This window comes from Centropristis striata, chromosome 1 (assembly GCF_030273125.1).
Source record: "Centropristis striata isolate RG_2023a ecotype Rhode Island chromosome 1, C.striata_1.0, whole genome shotgun sequence".
Classification (NCBI taxonomy): domain Eukaryota; kingdom Metazoa; phylum Chordata; class Actinopteri; order Perciformes; family Serranidae; genus Centropristis; species Centropristis striata.
Window position 1 is genome coordinate 43,122,403 of NC_081517.1, and position 26,345 is coordinate 43,148,747.

General features: G+C 37.4%; 1 protein-coding gene across 1 annotated transcript in view; it reads left to right on the forward strand.

Moving 5' to 3' along the window:
• dchs2 (dachsous cadherin-related 2) overlaps nucleotides 1-26,345 on the forward strand; it is a 57,755-nt gene that overhangs the window by 12,716 nt on the left and 18,694 nt on the right. Inside the window, exons 5-14 of the mRNA XM_059334497.1 lie at nucleotides 2,785-3,021; nucleotides 6,553-7,109; nucleotides 8,078-8,549; nucleotides 10,189-10,376; nucleotides 10,827-10,926; nucleotides 11,019-11,188; nucleotides 13,422-14,265; nucleotides 15,600-15,839; nucleotides 20,547-20,681; nucleotides 25,533-25,742. Of these exons, the coding sequence (XP_059190480.1) occupies nucleotides 2,785-3,021; nucleotides 6,553-7,109; nucleotides 8,078-8,549; nucleotides 10,189-10,376; nucleotides 10,827-10,926; nucleotides 11,019-11,188; nucleotides 13,422-14,265; nucleotides 15,600-15,839; nucleotides 20,547-20,681; nucleotides 25,533-25,742 (3,153 nt within the window). The remainder of the gene's footprint in view (nucleotides 1-2,784; nucleotides 3,022-6,552; nucleotides 7,110-8,077; nucleotides 8,550-10,188; nucleotides 10,377-10,826; nucleotides 10,927-11,018; nucleotides 11,189-13,421; nucleotides 14,266-15,599; nucleotides 15,840-20,546; nucleotides 20,682-25,532; nucleotides 25,743-26,345) is intronic.

Consider the following 26,345-nt stretch of genomic DNA (forward strand, 5'->3'; position numbering starts at 1 on the left):
ATCTCATAAATCTGCACATTTTTTTCTTGTAGATTTGCCACTTTAATCTCGTAAACTTTTTTCTCAAAATATAATTTTTTGTATGTTTTTTTTTACACATTCTGGCTGTATGTAATATCCTCCAATATTCTCTAGGGTTGAAATTTGGAATTTGCAAGTATTTCAATGAGTGCCCTATTAAGGGTTAACCCTTTATCAGGCAAAGAACTATATTTGGTAACTTCAGGTAATATTTTGAGAAAAAAGTTGCAAATTTACTAGATTAAAGTGGCAAATCTATAAGAAAAAAAGTCACAGATTTAAGTGATTTAAAGTGGCAAATCTGTGCGAAAAAAGTCGCAGATTTACGAGAAAAAAGTGGGAAAAAAAACAACTTTTTTTCCCCAGATTCACCACTTTAACCCTTAATAGGGCACTCATTGAAACGCTTGCAAATTCAACCCTAGAGAATATTGGAGGATATTACATACAGCCAGAATGTGTAAAAAAAAACCATACAGAAATAATATTTTGAGAAAAAAGTTTACGAGATTAAAGTGGCAAATCTGCGAGAAAAAAATGCGCAGATTTATGAGATTAAAAGTGGTGAATCTGCGGCAAAAAAGTTGCAGATTTACGAGAAAAAAGGGGGAAAAAAGTTGCTTTTTTCCCCCTTTTTTCTCGTAAATCTGCAACTTTTTTGCCGCAGATTTGCCACTTTAATCTCATAAATCTGCGACTTTTTTTCTTGTAGATTTGCCACTTTAATCTAGTGAATTTGCAATTTTTTTCTTGAAATATTACCTGAAGTTACCAAATATAGTTCTTTGCCTATGTGTTTTGCCCCTCGGTGGCCACCATACCTGCTGCACCTCACCACCAGCCAACAAGCCATAAGTCATAATCAAATAAAAACACACCATCTGCACACAATAGTGACAGGAAGCAGTTTGAATATGATTTCTTCAGTTTTAGTGACTCGTCTCCTACAGTAGATCAACTCGTTGGTCTTTCAGTAACTTGTGTGACAGCAGTCGCAGCATTCAGGGATAAACTGCGACTTACTTTGTGTAAGTCCTCGTGATATGATTGTCAGTGTCACCACTCAGCAGGACGCTGCACAGGCTTTATGTCCCCATGTGGCCCAGTGCAAAGTGAGATTTACACTCTGCCACCATAGATTACTGGAGAAAATATTAAATATGTAGAACAAATAAACATTTTTTAAACAATCTGTTATTGTAATTCTGTCTGCACATTAATGTTTTTCCAAACTAGCAGAAGTTGTGTTTCTCTCGGTCGTAGTTTTTGGATTTTAATGTAAATTTAGGTGACCAAAAAGAGTCACATTACAGACCGATTTGTCATCATGCAGTTGTTTATCTATAAACACAATAAACAAAATGTTGACCAATGTAGATATGAGTATTACCAATGCAGCATTTTGTTGTGAACATAGTTTTTTTTTTTTTTTTTTTTTAAGAATTTGTTAAATAGCAGCCTTGGTCATCAATTTAAATGAATTTGAATTATTATTATTTATTTATTTTTTTAATGTAAATATCTGCTGTGTCTTAACTAGATACTGTTTATGCTTTTTTATAACTTTTTATTGATTAAATATTTTTTTTTCTTTTTGAGCTGCCCTCTATTTAAAATGTTCAGATTTAAAGTTCAGCTCAAAATATTTTTATTTACTGAACAATCTTTTATTTATGTTCTCAATTAATTGATTGAAAGAATTGTTTTATAATATTTTAATTTAATTTATAATATTTTTATTTTATTTTTATTATATATTTTAATTTAATTCATAATATTTATAATTCCTATAATTCCTCATGTATGTATTAAACAATAGTAAAATAACAATAATAATAATAATAATAATTTGGAACATATTTACATTTAATTATGAGAATAAGCCAATTAAATCAGAGGAAAAACTGTCATTTTTGCTTGAAAAATTATCAAACAATCAAAGTAGCTGATTTAAAAAAATAAAATTGCAATTAATCTTATTCTAACAAAACATTTATCTGGTTTAATAAAGGAAATGAAGGAAAGATAAATATAACAAAAATAAAGTAAGTGGTGTTATAAAGTAATTCCTATAATTCCTCATGTATTCATGTATTAAACAATAGTAAAATAACAATAATAATAATAATAATAATTTGAAACATATTTACATTTAATTATGAGAATAAGCCAATTAAATCAGAGGTCATTTTTGCTTGAAAAATTATAAAACAATCAAAATAGCTGATTTAAAAAAAAAAATTGCAATTAATCTTATTCTAACAAAATATTTGTCTGGTTTAACCTGGTTTAGCTCTCAAATACTTTTTGAATTTCATTTCAATCTGCTACAGAGGCTGAAAAATCTATTATTTAGTAGAAGAGTTGACACTTCTGTTGAATTTCCAGAAAAACTTCAGGTTTTAAGGGGTTATTTTAAAATCGCCCAGAGGTTTTACAGGCATTTTTTACAGGCGTTTTAGACCTAAATGGGTTAATAACTGTGCACCTTACCTCCCTTTCTTGCCCAAGTTTTACATTATGTCTACATTTACTTGCCTAAGTAGGTGTATGTTTATGTTTATATTGTATATCTTTTATGTATTTTATTTATTGTCGCACTGCTTTCTGGAGTCAGCTCTTAAATCTCATTGTACATGTGTATAGTGACAATAAAGGCATTCTAGGCATTCTATTCTATAAAGGAAATGAATGAAAGATAGATATAAAACAAATAAAGTAAGTGGTGTTATAAAGTAAAACTTTAACCTCCCGTTCCTGCAGGAATGCTGCTGCTGACCTCCACCCTGACCCACCTCGGAGCAGCCAGTGTGAAGCTCTCCATAGCAGCTCATGACGGGGAGGGCGTGGCCTCGCTGCGCCCTGCAGAGGTCACCATCAACGTTCTACGCAGCGCTCAGGCCCCGGCTGTGTTCCAGAGGTCACGCTACGCCTTCACGGTGCCTGAGGACGCTCCGCCCGGGACGCCTGTCGGGACGGTGGAGGCCATGAACCCAGCAGGTCAGTTTAAATTTGGCTTTTACCTTTACCTGAACCATTTTTAGAGATTTTTCTGCTCATGCATCTTAGTGTTATTACATCCTCTCTGTTATTTATTTATTTATTTATATATTTGCTACTATTTATTAGTCTATCTCAAAATATATATTTTATCATGCTCTAGTTATCTTAATTATTTATTTTTTGTTTTATCTTTTTTATCTAGCTTTTTATTTTATTATATTTTTTATATATATATATATATATATATATATATATATATTTTTTTTTTTTTTCCGGCTGAGTCATTTTGTGGACATCCCATAATGTGGTAATTTGTTGCTATTTTTTTTCAAACAATTCTTGACCTGTGAGTCCTGGGATTCGAACCAGCGACTCCTGTGGTAACAAGCTGATTTCCTAACCTCTAGGACACAGACCACATTTTTATTAGTGAACATGTTTAAATCTCCTGCATCTTCTGTAAGTAGTGACGACTACTAAATTGTGTCACACCTGCACCAACTGAAGAAACATTAACAGTTCATTTACATTAGCAGTCTACATAAAGGTGCATCTGAATAAATTAGAATATCATAGACAAGTTTATTTATGTCAATCATCCAATTCAAAAAGTGGGAATAACACATTATATAGATCCATTAGATAGATAGATAGATAGATAGATAGATAGATAGATAGATAGATAGATAGATAGATAGACAGACAGACAGACAGACAGACAGACAGACAGACAGACAGACAGACAGACAGACAGACAGATTGATCGATCATCACAGCAGTCCGGTATTTAAGTACAATAAAATACAATAGAATAAAATACTGAGGTAGCATAAATAAAAACAACAATAGAAAAAAACACAGAATAGAACAAGGACACTTAAGTGACTAGACAGTATATAATTGTAATAGTACAGTATATAATATATAATATAATATGTAATAATAAATACTAACAATATAAAATAAAATAAAAATAAATAAAATAATTATAAATAAAATAATATGATATATAATATATAATATGATATCTAATATATAAATATATAATAATAATAGTAATAGTAGTAACACACAGAATGAAACACTTCATGTCTTAATTTATTTAACTTCTTGTAATTATAGTGATTATTGCTTACATTTAATGAAGACCTAAAATTCAGTGTCTCAAAAAAATTAAATATTACAAAAGACCAATTTTAAAAAGTATGTTTAATATGGAAATTTTGTCCTCTGAAAAGTATGTTTTGTTTTTTCCTTTTTATGTTGTATGTCCTGCTATTGGGTCTAGAGCCTGTAATAAAGTTTATATATATATGTCCATCTATATGAGTCAATACTTGGTTGGGGCTATTTGCCTTGAACTAGTGGAAATTTACTTTTCCATGATATTCTAATTTATTGAGATGCACCTGTTCATGTACTCTAATTATTATTTCTGAGAACACTAACCTTTCATTTCCAGAGCTCTTTTTAAACAACCCTATCAAAATAAAGTAAAATAATTTGATTTAAGTCAAATTTCTCCACGACTAACTGTGCAGAAATGCAGCATTCAAGCAGGATTTGTCCTGCGTGACGGATGAGTGTGACAAACACTGAACTGAGCAATCAAATCTCCTTCCAGACACAAAGCGGCTAGCAGTAAAGTTTAATCTTTAATCCTGCTGAGCCACATGTGCAGATGATAGCAGGTCAAAGACAACTAACTGCACAACATAATTCTATTGTTTGTCTCAGAGGTCAAAGATAGACAAAGTTATGAATATTCACCTGGACTGATTTATGGTTATTATAGTATATTATGTATAATATTTGTTTTGTGAGAGTTATTTGAATATAACTGAAGGTAAAAGTGAGTTTTTGATCTTATAAATACTGAGTAAAAAAGTGTATTCTGTATATTATTTGATCTACAGTCAGAGTGTTTGCCAGGATTATCTCTTGTTATGTGCCACTAACTCCACTTAGTCCCTCCAGCAGCTGAAGCACTTGGCTGCAGCAGACAGTCTTTTAAGGTTGTCTAATCAATTAACAGATTACGACTTAAAGCGGAAACAACAGAATCGGGCAGTTTGAAGGGGGACGGGGGCGTTAAGTTATAGTTACTGTTGAAGTGAAACAAACACTCAGAGAGGATTAATGAGATCTCCTGAGCTCTGCTGTAATTACTTAATGTTGCTCTGTGTGTGTGTGTGTGTGTGTTCTTGTACTTCCTACATAGTGGGGACCGGAACACGTTTTTAACCAACAGAGTGAGGACATATTTACAAAGTGAGGACATTTCGGCCGGTCCTCATTTCTTTAAAGGCTTTTTGGAGATTTCAGACTTTGTTTTAAGGGTTAAAGGTTACATCAGGTTCATGTTTAAAAATATTTTAATTAATTAACTAAATGAAACTGTATTTTGTGGTTACAAAACTAACTAAAATTATAGTGAAAATGTCCTTCGTTTTCATCTTGTCAACTTTTTTCATACATAATGAAGATGGATAAGACAAAGGAAATAAAGGCAAAATTTAAAAACTACTATTATAACCTGGGCAGGGAATTCACTATTCCAATGAGGGCCCTCACAAAGATAGAAGTACAAGAATGTGTGTGTGTGTGTGTGTGTGTGTGTGTATAGTTGAAACCAGAAGTTTACCTACACTATATAAAAAGACACATATGCTTTTTTTCTCACCGTCTGATATGAAATCAGAGAATCACTTTTCCTGTTTTAGGTCCGTTAGGATTACCAAAATTATTTCTATTTGCTAAATGCCAGAATAATGAGACCTAAAACACACTGCTTCTTTGTGTAACATAATGGGAAAGTCAAAAGAAATCAGCCAAGATATCAGGAAGCAGTGTGTTTCAGGTGTGCCTTAAAATACATAATATAAATATATCTGGGCTTTCCCAAATAGTTTCAAGGCATAATAATGTTATAATGACTTTGAAGAAAGTAATAAAAAATTGTCTAAAAAAACCCTTCTCTCATTATTCTGGAATTTAGCAAATAGAAATAATTTTGGTAATCCTAACGGACCTAAAACAGGAAAAGTGATTGTCTGATTTCATGTCAGACAGTCAGAAAAAAAAAGAATATGTGTCTTTTTATATAGTGTATGTGAACTTCTGGTTTCAACTTTATATACACTACCGGTCAAAAGTTTTAGAACACCCCTATTTTGTCCATTTTTGAATTCTTTTCATGTCTTTGTAAGTCATTTTGTGTCTTTTTTTGGTCATTTTGTGTCTTTTTTTGGTCATTTTGTGTCTTTTTTTAGTCCTTTAGTCCAACATAAAATGTGATTTTGAATCTTTTTTTTATTTTCAAAACACTATCATGCTCAATCAAGAATTTTAAATGTTGCAAATGTGCATTAATTTCAGAGTAGACTGAGACATTAAACTGCATAATTTTCAATTAAATTCTGGAAAAGTTGGTGTGTTCTAAAACTTTTGACTAGTAGTGTATATTAGGAGAAAGACCTCTTTAAAGTTTTGTTGATCTTCCATCAATAAAAATCTTTTTCTTCACAGACTCCTCGGAGTCCGTCTCCTACCGGATCTCCTCTGGAGACCCTCAGGGTTTGTTCTCTGCTCACCCGAAGTCGGGCCTGATCATCAACGTGAAGCCTCTGGACCACGAGTCTCAGCCGTACGCGCTGCTGGTCCTCCAGTCCTACACCGACTCGTCTCCGGTTTACAGCACCACGCAGGTCAACATCACCATCGCTGACGTCAACGACAACGCTCCCGTTTTCCCTAAACTCAGCGACTCCATCACCGTGTCCCAGAACACGCTCCCGGGGACGGTGCTGTTCATCGCTCACGCACACGACTATGACAGCGGCGCCAACGGGAGGGTCCGCTATCACCTGAAAAGCACCAGAAACGGTACATTTGTCGTCGACCACAACCTCGGCACGGTTATATTGAATCAGAGTCTCCAGGTGGATCATCAGCAGAGATATAACCTGGAGATTGTGGCTAAAGATGAAGGAGAACACCCCCGGAGCTCCACGCTGACCCTCGCCGTAAACGTGGACCGCACCGCCGCCGAGGACAGCCTCGCCTTCGAGACTCTCGTCTACCAGGTGGTGTTATAAGAATTTTGCAGAGTGACCCTTCAATAAAGACAGTTGGATTCAAAGTATCAAAGTTTAAGTTTAATTTAATTAAAGTCTTGTACAAGAGGAGCGTTTAAATCATGCAACACAGCGAGTAAGGTTACAGAGAAAAAGGCTCCTATGATAGTCAAAACTGTTGGTTTATATGCCTCCTATAGTGGAGGTTTCCATCGTCTAGTTCAGTAGTTCTCAACCTTTTTGAGTCGCGAACCCCAATTTAACATGCATGTTGTCCGTGACCCCCACTCACTGAACACAATCTCACACACACAGTTCAGATCACCCAAAAAAGACACAAAATGACCAAAAAAGACGCAAAATGACCAGAAAAGACACAAAATGACAAAAAAAAGACACAAAATGACCAGAAAAGACACAAAATGGCCAAAAAAAAGACACAAAATGGCCAAAAAAAAAGACACAAAATGACCAAAAAAAAGACACAAATTGACCAAACAAGACAAAAAATTACCCAAAAAAGACACAAAATGACCAAAAAAAGACATTAAATCACCAAAAAGACTAAAACACATTAACACATGAACACTTTAACACAGTGGAGACAGAGCTGACTTCCAAAATGATTTGGCGACCCCCAGAAATCATCTCGCGACCCCAACTGGGGTCCCGACCCCAAGGTTGAGAATAGCTGGTCTAGTTGACTGTCTGACACAGATGCTGTTATTCTCAGTTTCCCAAAGTCAAAGGTATGGTCAGCAGAAATACGTCTGACCCGTGTCTGACTCCCCCAGTCATGTGTACTTCCCTTTATCTAAACATATAGTTAACCTTATCTAGCCTGCCAGCCTTTAGCAGAAGCACTGGTCTGATGTAACCCAAAGCCAGTGCCTCTACATACAGCAGACAGGATCACATTTGCTTAGTATGATTAAAACGTTGGAAAAACCCCAGATTAATACAAATTTTTATAACAGGTGGAGATCGGTGAGGGCTACCGGAAGGATTCGAGGGTCATCCAGGTGAGGGCGCACCGGAGCCGGGGAGCCCACACCTCCAACTCAGGCCTCGCCTACTCACTGGAGGCAGAAGCTGGATTTCCACCTGCTCCGTTTCGGATTCACCCGAAGACCGGATGGTTGTACCTCGCCCAGAGTCTCGACTACGAGACCGAGTCCAGGTATCGCTTCCGAGTGGCGGCCGCAGCCGGGGACGCCTCGCTGGGGAACATGACGGCCACGGCCACGGTGATTGTTCTGGTGCTGGACATCAACGACAACGCCCCGGCGTTCAGCAGCGACGTGTACTACTTCACCGTGTCGGAGGGGCCGGCGCCTCAAGGCCTGGTGGGGACGGTCAGGGCCGTGGACGAGGATTCTGGGAAAAACGCCCAGCTGTCCTACATCCTGCTCACAGACGGGAAGTTCTTTCGCATCAACACTAAAACAGGTAAAAAAAAAACATTCATGCATTACACTAGAGAAAATTAGGCTTTGCTTAAAAGGGTCCTCAGGCAGTTTCTATAAGATGTGGCAGCCCTTTACCACATACATTGAATCTCTGAATATTGTAGCAGAAACCTGAGCCCCCCCCCCCCCCCCCCCCCCCTATTTTTTTTTTTTTTTACTATTTATTTAATTTATTTTTAATTTAATTTACTTATTTAATTTTTTTTAACTTATTTATTCCTTATTACTTTATTTTCAATATTTATATGTGTATGTATGTTTTTTTTTATTTATTTTTTATTTATTTATTTTTAATGGCTATGTATCTGTACCTTTCCTTAGTATTATGTCTCTTCACTTTCTGTTCCCTTGTTTGTAACCTGTGCCTTGCACATGTATGTCGTGAGTGTGAATGGATTGAATGAGTGTAGTTCAGGGTGGGTGGTTACATCTGGGCTGATATGTCCATAATAACTGGATCTTAAGCTTGTTTTGGAACCATTGTCTTTTGTAAGAACTGAGATCCTGACTGTTTGTAAAGAAAGAAAAAACCAATAAAGAAAGTCTGGATTAAAAAAAAACATTCACAGCACCTTGAGGCCCCGTTTACACGAGGACGCTTGCGGGTAAAAACGACAAAATATTTTATGTGAAGTGCCTTTCGTTTAGACGGTGACTGCGTTTTTGGGGCTTAAATACGCAAAAATCTGAAACCACCTTCCAAAGTGGAAAAGTTGAATCCTCTCCTCCGTAGCGTGTCGTCTACACTGACAAGACACAAAACTCTGATCTGATCTGCTCACGTCACGTATGTGTTTACGTCACATACATGCTCCAGTACAGGAAATAAACAAACGTGGGATTATTTCCATGCGGCGGACCTTCAAGCTGCTCTGGCAGCTCTAATAAACTTACAGGAGTCTTTCCACCAAATGTACAGGATATGTACAGATAGTATTAGTGAACAGAGAAGGATCTGGAATTACCTCCATCACATTTAGGATGCACCGATTGGTCGGAGGCGAGCCAGACGGCTTTGGAGGAGACCTGGGAGATCTAGTGATGGTGGAGAACTTTGTGGAAGGAGTAGTAATGGACAAAAAAAAAGACACAAGTTGACCAAAAAAGATGCAAAATAACCAAAAGAAATGACACAAAATGACAAAAAAAGACACTAAATGATAAAAAAAAATGCAAAATAACCAAAAAAAGACACAAATTGACCACAAAAAAAAGACACAAAATGACCAAAAAAGATTCAAATTGACCAAAAAAGACTCAAATTGACCAAAAACAGCCAGACGGCTGTGAACGAGACCTGGGAGATCTAGTGATGGTGGAGAACTTTGTGGAAGGAGTAGCTGATGAAAATACGTGGTGTGAAAACTTCCACATGCCCAAAGATGCTCTTATCGCTTTAAGTGATGCCGCCTGGCTGCATACAATCACATTTCACACACTTTTGCGTCACCGTATGCAGCAGATTTCCTCCCGAAAACGCTCGTCTAAACGAGGAATAAAAAGTGAAGACGCTACGCCACTTTTGCGTCTTCTGTTCAGACCGTCATCATGTAAACGGGGCCTGAGGCTTTTCTGTGCATCCTCACACCTTTTTGTCCCTTCTCTGCCCTTCTTCTCAGGGGAAATTATAAACTGGGTGGCTTTGGACCGGGAGCAGCACAGCCAGCACAGTCTGAAGGTGATGGTGACGGACCAGGGACGCCCTCGGCTCAACGCCACCGCCACCGTCCACATCCTGGTCACTGACATCAACGACAACATCCCACAGTTTACACACCTGCCTGCCAGCAAGGAGCTCAATGTCCAGGTAAACATGTGGAAGAAGTATTCAGATACTTCAGTATAAGCAGAGATATTACACTTTGATACTCCACGACAACAGAAAAACCTTTCTCAAGTGAAAGTATTTGAATATTACTCAAAATATTATTTTCGTATGGTTTTTTTTCACATTCTGGCTGTATGCTGAATTTGCAGGTATTTCAATGAGTGCCCTATTAAGGGTTAAAGTGGTGAATCTGTGAGAAAAAGTTTTTTTCCCACTTCTTTCTTGTAAATCTGCAACTTTTTTTGCGCAGATTTGCCACTTTAATCTAGTAAATTTGCAACTTTTTTCTCAAAATATTACCTGAAGATACCAAATATATATTATTATTATTATTTGCCTGATAAAGGGTTAAAATATGCTCAGTGTGGTTGATATGTTGTTATAAATCAAGTCTAATTCACACTGTCCACGCTCCTCCCCTTGCTGCAGATATGGGCCGGTCTACCAGCAGGATCGCTGGTGACAAACATGTTTGCAAAAGATTTAGATGCAGGAGAAAATGGAACAGTCACCTTCTCATTAGTCACAGGTGAGTTTAACACATTACTGTTGTGCACTTTAACTGTTAAAGTGTGATCGATCATCATGGGATGGATCATCCCAATCTTGTGTTTCTCTCAGTTGATTTAGAGGACGAGATGTTTGCACACTTTGAGATTGACCGTGACAGTGGAGACGTCCGAACGACGGATCTTTTCAGCCAGAGCGCAGAACTGTACTACACTCTAAGAGTAACAGCGAGGGATGGTGGAGCTGCTCCTCTGCAGGACACAGCAGTCATTCATCTGCAGGTACAGTCAGCCTGCAGCTCACCACTCCTCACAAACTATACTGATGTAGCCGGTCTGGCCTAAAACTTCGGTTTGCTGCAATCTCTGCGTTGTGTTTATGCATGCTGAGGAAGGAGATGCTGACAACTGCTGGTCTGCTTGGCTGGGGGTGTATTTATTCTGTTTATTTGTTTATTTGTTTATTTATTAAGGATCCCCATTAGCTGGTACCTTAGTAACCAGCTAGTCTTCCTGGGGTCCACAGGAACAACACAGAATATACAGAAAAAACATATTCTCAGCATATCAAACATTTACAGGTAAAGTCAATCACAATAAACCTAAAAAGGGTAAGAAAAGGAAAGAAAATGTAAGCTCTATAGATAAAAGATCGCGATAAGGCCTTTGTTCTTGGGTGTAAAACACATAAAAATCAGTACAGCAACATCTCATGACCAGACTTCCAAATGCCCACCTCTCCTCTGCAGGGCTAAAAGCCGAGTCAGTAATAGCATTTACTATGTTCAATTACATTAAATTAAATCAGTAAAACAAAATACATCCTATTCAATTGTGTATTTTCCACCCAACAGCAGCAGTCTTTTATATTTTATAAATTAACAACATGACAAAATAACAAATTGGGGAGCTCACATACCATACAAAAAATAGATATACATATATATATAAATCATATATATATATATATATATATATATGTAGAATTGGATCAGTTGTACAGAACCAGTAGCAGTTTGTAGAGGGACTTTGTGTCCACAAAATAAATACCGCCAGCTCCTGAATGTTTGCATATACACTGTACAAAAATGACAACTCCACCTTTATTTAAGAGATAACATGATATTTAAAAAAATCATCCATTATTTGAACTTATCGCCCTAAAATAGGCTCAAACCTCAGCATGATCTATATAATAAACATTTTTACAATTTATAGGGTCAAAATATAAGCACAATGATGTGATTTTGAATGAGAAAATAACATATTTCTTAGTAGCATCAGTTTGGCACTAGGGGGAGACATTTAATATGTTGCTTTACAGAGAAGGTTTACCATCAAAGTTGAGACCATGGCTGTTCAGTGTGTAATTCAAAGAAAAGTTCCACGTTGGACAGGTTTTAACTCAGAATACTCTCCGCCTGGGAGATTTGTTTTGTCTCTTAACTCTTTATCAGGCAAAGAACTACATTTGGTAACTTCAGGTAATATTTCTAGAAAAAAGTTGCAAATTTACTAGGTTAAAGTGGCAAACCTACAAGAAAAAAGTTGCAGATTTAGGAGATTTAAAGTTGCAAATCTGTGCGAAAAAAGTCGCAGATTTACGAGAAAAAAGTGGGAAAAAAAAAAAAAAAATTTCTCCCAGATTCACCACTTTAACCCTTAATATGGCACTCATTGAAATACTTGCAAATTCCAAATTTCAACCCTAGAGAATATTGGAGGATATTACATACTGCCAGAATGTGTAAAAAAAACAAACATACGAAAATAATATTTTGAGAATAAAGTTTACGAGATTAAAGTGGCAAATCTACGAGAAAAAAATGCACAGATTTATGATCTTTAAAGTGGTGAATCTGGGATAAAAAAAGTAGCTTTTTTCCCATTTCTTTCTCGTAAATCTGCGACTTTTTTCGCGCAGATTTGCCACTTTAAATCTCTTAAATCTGCAGCTTTTTTTCTTATAGATTTGCCACTTTAATCTCGTAAATTTGCAACTTTTTTCTCAAAATATTACCTGAAGTTACCAAATATAGTTCTTTGCCTGATAAAGGGTTAAAAGGGGAGCCACATATTATTCCCTCAGCTATCAAGCTGCTAAATGCTACCGATAGCAGTAATGACTCATTTATTTATTTATGCCAGCCATAAGGTGGAAATGTATTTATTTATTTATTACTCTTCCCCTCATTTTGTCCTGAGATTGTTTGCACTGTGGTCCATTGGGGACTGGATATTGTTGCTACCCTCACACTGATTTGTTGCCACTGACAGAGGGAATTGTTTGGTTTATGTGCTGTCCTGCTTTTGTTTTGTTTGTTTGTTTTGTTTGTTGTTTTGTTTTTGCTTTGTCTCGTGCGCTGTCTGACTGGAGACTGCAAACTGAATTACCCTATTTGGGATAAATAAAGTTGTTTGAATTGAATTGAATTGAACATAAGTCACTTCATAGCTTGTTTTGTTCTTACCACCTCACTTTTTAACTTATTTTCTTGTTTTGACTTACCTGCAGGTTCATGGATTAGAGGCTCTTTACGGCCACTCTGACCACCAAATAGTGCGTCGTTTCACGGTGAAAGAGGACACGGAGCCTGCGACCGTTATCGGCTCTGCCAGCGTGTCATTTAAAGGCAGATTCCACTACTCCATCTCCGAGGGCGACGGCAGCGTTCACTTCGGCGTCGACAGCTCCTCCGGCGACATCTACGTCAACCAGCCGCTGGACTACGAGGCCGCCATGCAGTACTTCCTCACGGTGCGAGCCGAAGACGTGGCGCTCTCTCCTGGAGTCAACAAGTCGGTGCTGGTCACCGTGATGGTGGAGGACGTGAACGACCACACGCCCTGGTTCCCCGATAAACTGGTGATGTTCGGCCTGTCGGAGGACGCTCCAGTCGGATCGCTGGCGTTCGCTTTTCACGCCAGGGACGCTGACGGGACCTTTGCTAACAGCGCGCTCCGCTACTCCCTGACCTCTGACCCCGACCTCAGCAGGTCTTCCTCACGCTTCCCCTTTCAGATCAACCCTCACACAGGAACCCTGACCGTGAGGGCGCCTTTGGACCGGGAGACCAACCCCAGCTTCGCCTTCACCGTGACCACCACCGACCTGGCGAAGAGGAAAGACGAGCGGAAACAGACGTCGGTGACGGCTCAGGTGTTCCTGCTGGACGTGAACGATAACCGGCCCGTGTTTGTGTCAGCGGACTCTGTCCAGGTGATGGAGGACGCAGAGGCGGGGAGTCTGCTGCATCATTTCGTGGCCATAGACGGAGATCTGGGGGAAAACGGGGTCGTCTCCTACGTCATCATAGCTGGAAACAAGCAAGGATTCTTCACACTGGAGGAGAAAACAGGTAGGACTCTAACAGGGTAATTAACGTTTCTGTAACACTTTACTTCACTGCAAAAAAAGAAAAGTTGGGTGAACTCAAAATTTCAAGGCAACAAACTTAGATAAAATTTTAAGTTGGACAATTAAACCGCTATTTAACCGCTAGCTTTCGCTATTGACTGAATTTCACAACAAAGAAATAAGAGTTATCAGAACTATTGTCCCTTGTTGTGAACCCCAACTTAAAGATATAAGTAACAACAACTAACCAACTTGTTTTTGAGCAGACAACTGGCTTCCTTTGTTGTGCTAACTTACATTATTGCCCTAAATGTCAGTAATTTATATTTCCAAGTTTTACCAACTTAAATCACTGTTTTAGGCCAAAAAATATAAGTTGACTTTTTTGCAGTGTTGAAGGTACCGTCATAATAGTGACAAACGTTTATGACTGCTGTCATTAAGTGTCATTCGGTTTTTGTCATGACAAGTTGCCATTCCTTGGGTTGTCTTGATTATGACAACTTGACTTTAATCAAAGTGACATTACCACAAAATGTCTTTGTCATGGCAACTTGACATAAACAAAATATGTTTCTATATTTGTGTTTATGGCAAGTTGGCATCATGATTATTATAATTAGATGTGCAAGGTTACAGACCAATTCTAGCACTTGGTCATAGATGTTTGACAGAATACCAACAAGATACCCAAAACTGACTGTCATCGACTATAGCGGAGGAGGAATATGTTTTTAGACGACATATTTTCGCCGAAGAACAGACAGATTTGTGGCCATCTAGAAATAATAATAATATTAATAATAATAATTGATTGTGACGATGATATAAGAAATCATGACTGTTACTAATGTCTTATATTACTTTATGTGTCGTTGAGTATCCTGAAAAGTGCAATATATAAAATGTATTATTATTATCATGATTATGATTATTATTATTTTATTTTTTATTACAGTAGGCTAATGAGAACTATGTCTATTTCTTCCAATGGCCATCTCATGTTTGCATCTTGCTAATGGGCATGTATTAGTATTATACATAGGATTTTTATTCAGTCAGATGTAACATTTGCTGAGTTTGTTGATTTAAAAAAAAAACTTTATTGAATGTTTGGAGAAATAAACTCAACTTCTCATGAAAGCCACGGGTATAAGCTCTCAAATACTTTTTGAATTTAATTTCTATCTGCTACAGAGGCTGAAAAACTTCAGGTTTTAGGGGGTTCTTTCAAAATCGCCCAGAGGTTTTACAGGCATTTTTTCCAGGCGTTTTAGGCCTAAATGGGTTAAAAAACCATCACATTCAAAGTTGATCTCCTTCCATCTTCTGCAGGCCTCTTGTTTCTCTCTGCCCCTCTGGATTATGAGACACAACGTTTCCATCGTCTGACGGTCCGTGCGGTCGACCACGGCCTGCCCTCGCTCTCCTCCACTCAGACTCTGACGGTGGAGGTCGGGGACGTGAACGACCAGGCGCCGGTCTTCAGTCAGAGCGTCTACAACGCCAGCGTGGCGGAGAACAGAGACCCTGGAGAGCCAGTGTTCAGGGTATCCGCCACTGATGAAGATTCAGGTAATCATCAGCTTTTTATATCATGTTTTTGGTTTGTCAGTGTGTTAGTATGTTAGTGTAGCCTGGGTTTACCCATACTGCCTTGCACGCTCAAATTTAATTTCGAACCTCCAGGCAGTCTGGCAACCAGGGCCGTTTCTTAGCCCTGTTTTAGGGATCCAATCACAGAGCAGGGAGGGACGGCAAGACGATGACGCGTACTACTCGGCTGACAGAAGCTTGTAGTTTTGTAGTTTTCTTACGGATCCAACATGGCTGCAGCAGACGTGAAACTCTCTTTAGCTGTAGATGGTGTTTTAAATAGTTTAGAGCCAAAGTTTATTTTCAAAGAAGAACAACGTTTGACTTTACACTCCTGTTTCACCACGAAAAAGGATGTTTTAGCCTTGCTTCCGACAGGATTTGGCCAAAGCCCAATCTACCAACTAGCCCCGCTACTAGCGCCGCTACTAGCGCCGCTACTAGCCCCGCTACTAGCGCTGCTACTAGCCCCGCTACTAGCCCCGCTACTAGCGGCGCTACTAGCCCCGCTACTAGCGCCGCTACTAGCCCCGCTACTAGCGCCGATACTAGCCCCGCTACTAGCGCCGATACTAGCGCCGATACTAGCCCTGCTACTAGCCCCGCTACTAGCGCCGCTACTAGCCCCGCTACTAGCGCCGCTACTAGCCCCGCTACTAGCCCCTCTACTAGCCCTGCTACCGCAACGCCGGCGAATGGGGATTCGAGCCGGGGGACAGCGGAGCCCCCAGAGACCCGCAGCAGCTTGTTTATTGCCCATAAAATCAGTGGATGTGTGGCTGAATGAAATGAGGGGGAATAAAGCGTGAAAATAAATAATCTTGCAGAAAGCGAGAACTGGAGAAGCAAAGCAGCAGCAACACTCTCTCACAGACACACACACAACAAACATCCATTTCTGTTGCTCTACTACGTCATCTGGTATAACTGATCTGATTGGCTAAGAGCTACCTACAGACACTTTTGATAGACATTCTAAGCGCCCAATAAACGGAACTTTAGACAAGTTTAACAAGAACTTTATGAACAAGGAACTAGTATGACCCTCAACTCATACAGTTGAATTAGATGTGGAACTTCCCTCTGCTGGTTTCCTTCCCCTTTCTTTGTTTTCTCTTATCTCCGTCTTGGAAATGAGGATCTGAAGATTGAGGTTGTTGCATGTTGAACAAGTTGTTGGTGTTATTTACCGCTAAATAGAGATTCACTTGAGAGACTAGATAGAAAATGGTGAGAAAACAAACTGAAGGGGTCATCCCTGGCCTGAAACAACAATCACATGCTATTAGAAAGCTGTGACGAGCTGCAGTTTTCATCCAGTAGAATTCAGTTTTAGCCTGAATTGTCGTCCTGTGAGGTGGAGGTGGCAGTGTGCCTCCATAGTACCTAGGTGGCAGCACTAGCATGTGTCCTAGAGACCCAGGAGCCTCAAACCACAGACTCAATATGCATGAAACCAAACAGTCACTCATGAAATCATAATTAAACTCATAAACAAATCGTCTGAGCTCCCAAATAATGGTGTATTCCATAAATTATGAAGACATGAATGGTTGTGCCTTGACCTTGGCAAATGAGACTCAGTTATGATTCAGTTAATGAATGAAATGAAATGAATGAATCTTGATGTGTTTTGGTTGTTTAGAGCAGTAGTTCTCAACCTTTTTGAGTCGGGACCCCCAATTTAACATGCATGTTGTCCGCGACCCCCGCTCACTGAACAGACAACAAATTTTGGACAAATAATGAAGCACAAAATGACCCAAAAAATAAACAAAATGACCAAAAAAAGACACAAAATGACCAAAAAAGACATGAAATTGTCAAAAAAAAAGACACAAAATGACCAAAAAAGCCACTAAATTACCAAAAAAGCCACAAAATGACCAAAAAAAAACACAAAATGACCAAAAAAAGACACAAATGACCAAAAAAGACACAAAATGACCATTAAAAATACACAAAATGACCAAAATAAGACACAAAATGACCAAAAAAGACACAAAATGACCATTAAAAAGACACAAAATGACCAAAAAAAGACACAAAATGACCAAAAAAGACACAAAATGACCAAAAAGAAATGAAATTACCAAAAAAGACACAAAATGACCAAAAAAAGACACAAAATGACAAAAAAAGACACAAAATGACCAAAATGACCAAAAAAAGATACAAAATGACCAAAAAAAGACACAAAATGACCAAAAAAGACACAAAATGACCAAAAAAAAGATACAAAATGACCAAAAAAGACACAAAATGACCAAAAAAAATACATTAAATGACCACAAGGACATGAATGGTTGTTTTTTGTTTTTTTAAGTGGCAAAAAGGGGAAAATCCCCCCACATGAGAGCAGTAGTATGACCATTCCTTTTTGTTATCATCAAAGCACCACATGACTTGTTGAGCAGCAGCTCACTCACCATGTTTTGGTTAAACTTCATCGCTGCAGTGAATCAAGGTTATCGTCTGTTTTGTTTCACTCCATTAGCAGTTTAATTGAAACCAACCCCTGACCCCTTTTTCCTCATGTGTTGTTCCACTTGTGTCTTTTCCACCATGTGCTGTGTTCACTGTACATCCCACACTGCAAAAGAAGCCAACTTGTATTTTTTTTGGCCTAAAACAGTGATTTAATTTGGTAAAACTTGGAAATATAAATTATTGACATTTAGCACAAAGGAAGCCAGTTGTCTGCTCAAAAACAAGTTTGTGAGTTGTTGTTACTTATATCTTTAAGTTGGGGTTCAAAACAAGGGACAATAGTTCTGCTAACTCTTATTTCTTTGTTGTGAAATTCGGTCATTAGCGAAAGCTAGCGGCTAACTGATGCTGGCGGCTAACTGATTCTAGCAGCTAACTGATTCTAGCGGCTAACTGATGCTAGCGGCTAACTGATGCTAGCGGCGCTGCTTGTTACAGCTACAAGAGTAGCCATTAGCGTGTCAATGCTAACTCAACATTGTGGTCGCAACATTAGCTGACATTTCATAGCGGCGTTAAAATCGTGCCAATTCAGCACATTGCAGAAGTTAGCAGAAGTAAGGATTAAAAGTTATTACAATGTAAAATTATAAGTTAGTACAACTTACACTTGAGTTGAGCAAACAAAACTTAATTAGTTTAATTGTCCAACTTAAAATTGTATCGACGTTTGTTGCCTTGAAATTTTGAATTCACCCAACTTTTCTTTTTTTGCAGTGCAGTAAATCTCAGTCATCTAACAACCGAGTCGTATTCACAAATCTACACATCAGCCCTGTTTATTTTAACACGTTGTGCGCGGGGCCGCCTAAATCCCATTTCATTTGGTCGTGTTGACAGTACGAGTCCTTTTAAACAGCGGAGGTGGAGGACATGTGGCAGGAGGATCTGTACGGGACTGGTTTTCGATGTGAGCTAACATTCTTGGGGGTGAGAATTGTCCAAAAACAGCAAGCACACAGTTCCTCTGGGAGATTTGAAAGGTCCTCTCTCGTGATGATTTCCATAATCCAAGCCATCTGTGCCAATAGGCGCCGTGTTTTCATCTGTCTCCTCAAATCGCCTCGTCTGGCAGCACAGCCCACTCTCCCACCAGTCTTATTTGATTATCATTTGCGCTACTCCCCCCCCCCTAAACGCTCCCCCAAAGATGACCATTGTTTGGTGCCTGTGTTGGTCTCTGTATCCAGTTTCCATGTGTTGGAGTCAGTCAGAGGAGAAGTGCAGCTTCAGTGAGTGTGACAGCTAACCTTTGTGATTTCAGTGTGCTGAGCAAATATTCATGTTTGCGGGTATTTAAAAAAAACGTGCTGTCCTTAACCCTTTATCAGGCAAAGAACTATATTTGGTAACTTCAGGTAATATTTTGAGAAAAAAGTTGCAAATCTGCGCGAAAAAAGTCGCAGATTTACGAGAAAAAAGTGAGAAAAAAGCTACTTTTTTCTCCGAGATTCACCACTTTAAATCTCATACATCTATGAGATTTGCCACTTTAATCTCGTAAACTTTTTTCTCAAAATATTATTTTCATATGGTTTTTTTAAGACATATGTAATATCCTCCAATATTCTCTAGGGTTGAAATTCGGAATTTGCAAGTATTTCAATGAGTGCCCTATTAAGGGTTAAAGTGGAAAAAAGAAACAAAATGACCAAAAAAAGACACAAAATGACCAAAAAAGACATGAAATTACTAAAAAAAAGACACAAAATGACCAAAAAGGACATGAAATTACCAAAAAAGACACAAAATTACCAAAAAAAGACACAAAATTACCAAAAAAGACACAAAATTACCAAAAAAGACATGAAATTACCAAAAAAAAAGACACAAAATTACCAAAAAAGACATGAAATTACCAAAAAATTGGGGTCGAACCCCAAGGTTGAGAATAGCTGGTTTAGAGAGTCGACTTTTTCATTCGATTTCTTTTTTTAGAAAGTGGCAGAAAAAGTGCAGCCATCTCAAAAAGACATCTAAATGTTGTTGTAGCACATGCAGGGCACCATGTTGTGAAGGACACCTGAACAGATCAATTTATAACCATAACAATCATAATAATAATGGGATCTGATTGTTCTCTTTGTAGTTTCTCTACTCTGATTCTATGAAATCAGGCTGTTTCTAGCTCTGAAACGGTGTTCACGTTTCTCCTTGAGTGTGTAAAACATATTAACCTCCAGCGTTCCTCCCCAGAGGAGAACGCCGTGGTGTGGTACACTCTGCTGCCCGGCCCCGGCTACCAGCTCTTCAGCATCAACCCTTACACCGGCCTCATCACCACCACCTCCTACCTGGACAGAGAGCAGCAGCAGCACTTCACTCTCAGAGGTAAAACACACACAGCTACAACCTGTTTCAAACCTGTTTCAAACCTGTTTCACTGTTTCAAACCTGGTTCAAAGGTTCAGACACAAGCAGTGTACTCAAATACTGTACTTAAGTACAATTTTGAGGTACTTGTACTTTACTTAAGTATTTCCATTATACGTAACTTTATGCATTTACTCAAATACTGTACTTAAGTACAATTTTGAGGTACTTGTACTTTTTTGAGGTACAATTTTGAGGTACTTGTACTTTACTTGAGTATTTCCATTGTACGTAACTTTATGCATTTACTCAAATACTGTACTTAAGTACAATGTTGAGGTACTTGTACTTTACTTGAGTATTTCCATTGTATGTAACTTTATGCATTTACTCAAATACTGTACTTAAGTACAATGTTGAGGTACTTGTACTTTACTTGAGTATTTCCATTATACGTAACTTTATGCATTTACTCAAATACTGTGCTTAAGTACAACTTTGAGGTACTTGTACTTTACTTGAGTATTTCCATTATATGTAGCTTTATGCATTTACTCAAATACTGTACTTAAGTACAATTTTGAGGTACTTGTACTTTACTTGAGTATTTCCATTATATGTAACTTTATGCATTTACTCAAATACTGTACTTAAGTACAATTTTGAGGTACTTGTACTTTACTTGAGTATTTCCATTAGATGTAACTGTATACTTCTACCAGTGGCGGTTCTAGACCAGTGTTCCTGTGGGGGCCAGTGTTTAATCAGAGGGGCACATTAAAAAACAGCAAAGATGATATTTAAGCATTCAAAACCTTTATTTTAGCTTATTTAAACATCTCATTTAAGTATATTTGGAAGATACAAATACATTGAAACAATGAGACTTACCAACAATAACAACTATTTTTGTACAACAATGACATTTTCTTATTTTCATGCACATTATTTGTTAATTAACGGTTATTACAAGGACCTTAATATAAAGCGTTACCGCACAGGGTAACGATTTATATTAAGGTCCTTGTAATAACCATTAATTAACAAGTAATAAGGCCCTTGTAAGTCCTTACAAGATGCTTATTAACATTATTGTGTGTTTATAAGCTTATATAAGTGTTAATAATAGCATTACAAACACCCATGACCCACCCATTATGTCTTTGCCATGCCTTTATTAATCTTATTTTGTTTGCTTATTGATATTAAAATATACTTTATTGCTCATCTATTATAAGTTAACTATAAGTTAACTATGCTTTTTGCAACTACCGGATCTAAAGCGAGAAAAATGCCTTATTACTTGTTAATTAATGGTTATTAAGGACCTTATTATAAAGCGTTACCTGACTTTTTTATGGTTTAATTTACTCCAAATATCAAGAAAAATAATCTGTTGGCTATTGAGCCATTTCAGCCCGGACTAAAGTGGTGGACAGACCGCCATAATACTGCTGGCACGACTAAACATGAAATATAATTATTGGTAAACAGCTCAAACAGGCCACAGACTTGTGCTCTTTTAACAGTAATTTACTGTTTATATTGAAAACATAAGTACTTTTCTCAGAGGTCTCAGTCCATAAACACCACAATAACTGGACTGATTTTTAATAACAGTACTAAAATGATGTTGTCATCATAACATATAATGCGACAGCTTTTAACGAATGCTGAAAAGAACTTTATTTTATTTCTTTCCAAAGAAAATTGTCCCCACATTTTGAAGTGTTTCCCAATAATCCCTGCGCGATTCTGGCACAACTTCACGCATAACTTCAAGACATTCATGCTTTCCTGTTATTATATTTTGTTATTATATTTAATTGTTCATCCTGCTGCTGACTGTACAAATATTATGGTGAAACATCTGAAAGCAGTTGATCACTAAACACTGCTGCAATGGTCTCAATGTAATTGCAGCGTATGCTCCCGAGAGTGAAAGCACACACTTCAAAAGGCAGAAGGAGCAGTCAGCAGAGGTTAGATATACTGTACCTCAGCCCTTTAAAACTCTACTGTTTCCTTTACATAAATCAATCTGCTCAATTATATTGCCTTCATACAAAAAGACCTTGAATTCTTTATGACTTTGGCTGTGAAGCATGTCAAGAGAGAATGAGAAACAGAGGAAGAGAGAATATATCTGTGTTTGATCGAGAGTTTATATGGTTTGTTTTAGCAGCTTTAAGCTTTAGATATTTTTACAACCCTTTAGCAGGAAGATCTGAGCCAAGCATCGATTTAAAATGTGTAGCCAAGCAGGAACATCGTACAAGAATTATGCTCAGTTTCATACTGTTTATCAGCTATTTATGATACATACTTTAAATCTGTAGTTCTCAACCTTTTTGAGTCGCGACTCACAATTTAACATGCATGTTGTCCGCGACCCCCGCTCACTGAACAGAATCTCACACGCACAGTTCAGATCACCCAAAAAAGAAACACAATGATCAAAAAAGACACAAAATGACCACAAAATGATCAAAAAAGACACAAAATGACCAAAAAAGACACGAAATGACCACAAAATGATCATAAAAGACACAAAATGACCCAAAAAGACACAAAATGACCAGAAAAGACACAAAATTACCCAAAAAAGACACAAAATGACAAAAAAAAGACACAAAATGACCAAAAAAAAAACAAATTGACCATAAAATGATCATAAAAGACACAAAATGACCAAAAAAGACACAAAATGACCAGAAAAGACACAAAATTACCCAAAAAAGAAACAAAATTACCCCAAAAAGACACAAAATGACTAAAAAAAGACACAAAATTACCAAAAAAAGAAAGAAAATGACACATATTGACCACAAAATGATCAAAAAAGACACAAAATGATCCAAAAAAGAAATAAAATTACCCAAAAAAGACACAAAATGACTAAAAAAAGACACAAAATGACCAAATAAAGAAACAAAATGATCCAAAAAAGAAATAAAATTACCCAAAAAAGACACAAAATGACTAAAAAAAGACACAAAATGACTAAAAAAAGAAACAAAATGACCCAAAAAAGAAACAAAATGACCACAAAATGATCAAAGAACACACAAAATGACCAAAAAAAAGACATTAAGTGACCAAAAAGACTAAAACACATTAACACATGAACACTTTAACACAGTGGAGACAGAGCTGACTTCCAAAATTATTTGGCGACCCCCAGAAATCATCTCATGACCCCAATTGGGGTCCCGACCCCAAGGTTGAGAATAGCTGCTTTAAACTAACATCAACCTAAAGTAGATTCTAAACTTGTGGCCATCTGGTGATTATAAAAACAAATTCACCCTCTTGAGTTTTTCTTCTTCTTCTTACTCATCAGCACCTGATTGTGATTGATTTTCACTACTTTTCCCAGCTTGTAAAAACTGTAAAAGGTTTTCAGTTTTCAGTGGAGAAAACGACGCCATCAATCACTCACTCACCTGCTGAGCTGAATCGGGCAAATATGACGCATTGAATCGTTATCCATGTGGCTCCAAGATGGCGTTTTTTTACAACAGTCTTACTCATTACATCAGTGGCTTCTGCTGTGGGATGCAGCGCCACTGCTCGTTTAACCCTTTATTAGGCAAAGAACTATATTTGGTAACTTCAGGTAATATTTTGAGAAAAAAGTTGCAAATTTGCTAGATTAAAGTGGCAAACCTACAAGAAAAAAATCACAGATTTAAGAGAAAAAAGTGGGGAAAAAGCAACTTTTGGTAATGCTTTATATTAAGGTCTTTGTAATAACCATTAATTAACAAGTAATAAGGCCCTTGTAAGTCCTTACAAGATGCTTATTAACATTATTGTGTGTTTATAAGCTTATATAAGTGTTAATAATGGCATTACAAACACCCATGACCCACCCATTATGTCTCTGCCATGCCTTTATTAATCTTATTTTGTTTGCTTATTGATATTAAAATATACTTTATTGCTCATCTATTATAAGTTAACTATGCTTTTTGCAACTAGCGGGTCTAAAGCGAGAACAATGCCTTATTACTTGTTAATTAACGGTTATTAAGGACCTTATTATAAAGCGTTACCTATTTTTTTGTTTGGAGTGATCATAAAATATGACAACAGACATTTGAAACTCATTTTAAAACCTCAATACAAGCTTCAGATGTTGAAAAATGACATTAGGTACAGTCAAAACATACTGTGATCCCATAATCCCAATGTCCCTGGTTAAATGATTTCTGGGGGTCGCCAAATCATTTTGGAAGTCAGCTCTGTCTCCACTGTGTTAAAGTGTTCATGTGTTTTAGTCTTTTTGGTAATTTCATGTCTTTTTTGGGTCATTTTGTGTCTATTTTTTGGTCATTTAGTGTCTCTTTTGGTCATTTTGTCTCTTTTTTGATCATTTTGTGGTCAATCTGTGTCTTTTTTGGTCATTTTTGTTCCCTTTTTGGTCTTTTTGTGTCTTTTTTGGTCATTTTGTTTCTTTTTTGTGTAATTTTGTATCTTTTTTTGGTCATTTTGTGTCTTTTTTGGTCATTTTGTGTCTTTTTTTGGTCATTTTGTGTCTCTTTTGGTCATTTTGTGTCTTTTTATCATTTTGTGGTCAATTGTGTCTTTTTTTAGTCATTTTGTATTTTTTTTTGGTCATTTTGTTTCTTTTCTGCATCATTTTGTTTCTTTTCTGTGTCATTTTGTGTCTTTTTTTGGTCATTTTGTATCTTTTTTGGTCATTTTGTTTCCTTTTTTTGGTCATTTTGTGTCTTTTTAGTCATTTTGTGTCTTTTGGTGGTCATTTTGTTTGTTTTTTGGGTGAACTACTGATTTACAGGACTATCAAAACTAAATAAAAGTACAGATTTCTCCAGTATGAATTCTTCTAATTCTTGTCTGCAGTCCAGGCTCGTGACAGCGGCTCGCGGCCTCTGTCGGGCACGGCCACGGTGCTGTGCTCGGTGCTGGACGACAATGACAACCCTCCAGAGTTCATGCAGTCATCGTTCCAGATCAGCCTGCCAGAAAACCTTCCTCCGGGGGTGGTCCACACTGCTCAGGCCTCCGATCCAGACCACGGAGAAAATGGAACGATACACTACTCCATTTTAGGTAAGAAGCCCAGATAGCCCTCTATATATCACAAGATTTGGATAAAGATTTGGTAGTTTTGGCAATCATTTATATTGCTAATAACATTATACTTGCCGAGTTAATAGCTTAGATCTGGGAACTCATTGACATTGTGTAAAAGATGTCTGAAGGGGAAAGAAACCGAGCGATTATACAGATGTTAAACAAACCCTGAGTTAAAACAAACTCATTTGGAAGAAAAAACAGGAGGCTAATTATTTAAAAAATAATACACGAACTGCCCATTGTAAACATCCCTCGCAGTAAACAGACCAACTTTGAGTGATCATACTTTCCAAAGCTGTGCTATTCCTTTTTCGGTTGCTGTCTGATGGATTCTTTTGTAAAAACACGATTTTATTTTGTTGTATTTGGGTTTTTTTTTTGTTTTTTGCAACCGAAATAAAGCATTCATTCATTCATTCATGCCGTCTTTAGGTGACGACTACAGAGGCCCGCGACTATGGCACCTCTACTTGCAAATTCCAAATTTCAACCCTAGAGAATATTTGAGGGTATTACATACAGCCAGAATGTGTAAAAAAAAACAAAAAAAAAAACATACAGACCCGGGGGAGGGGG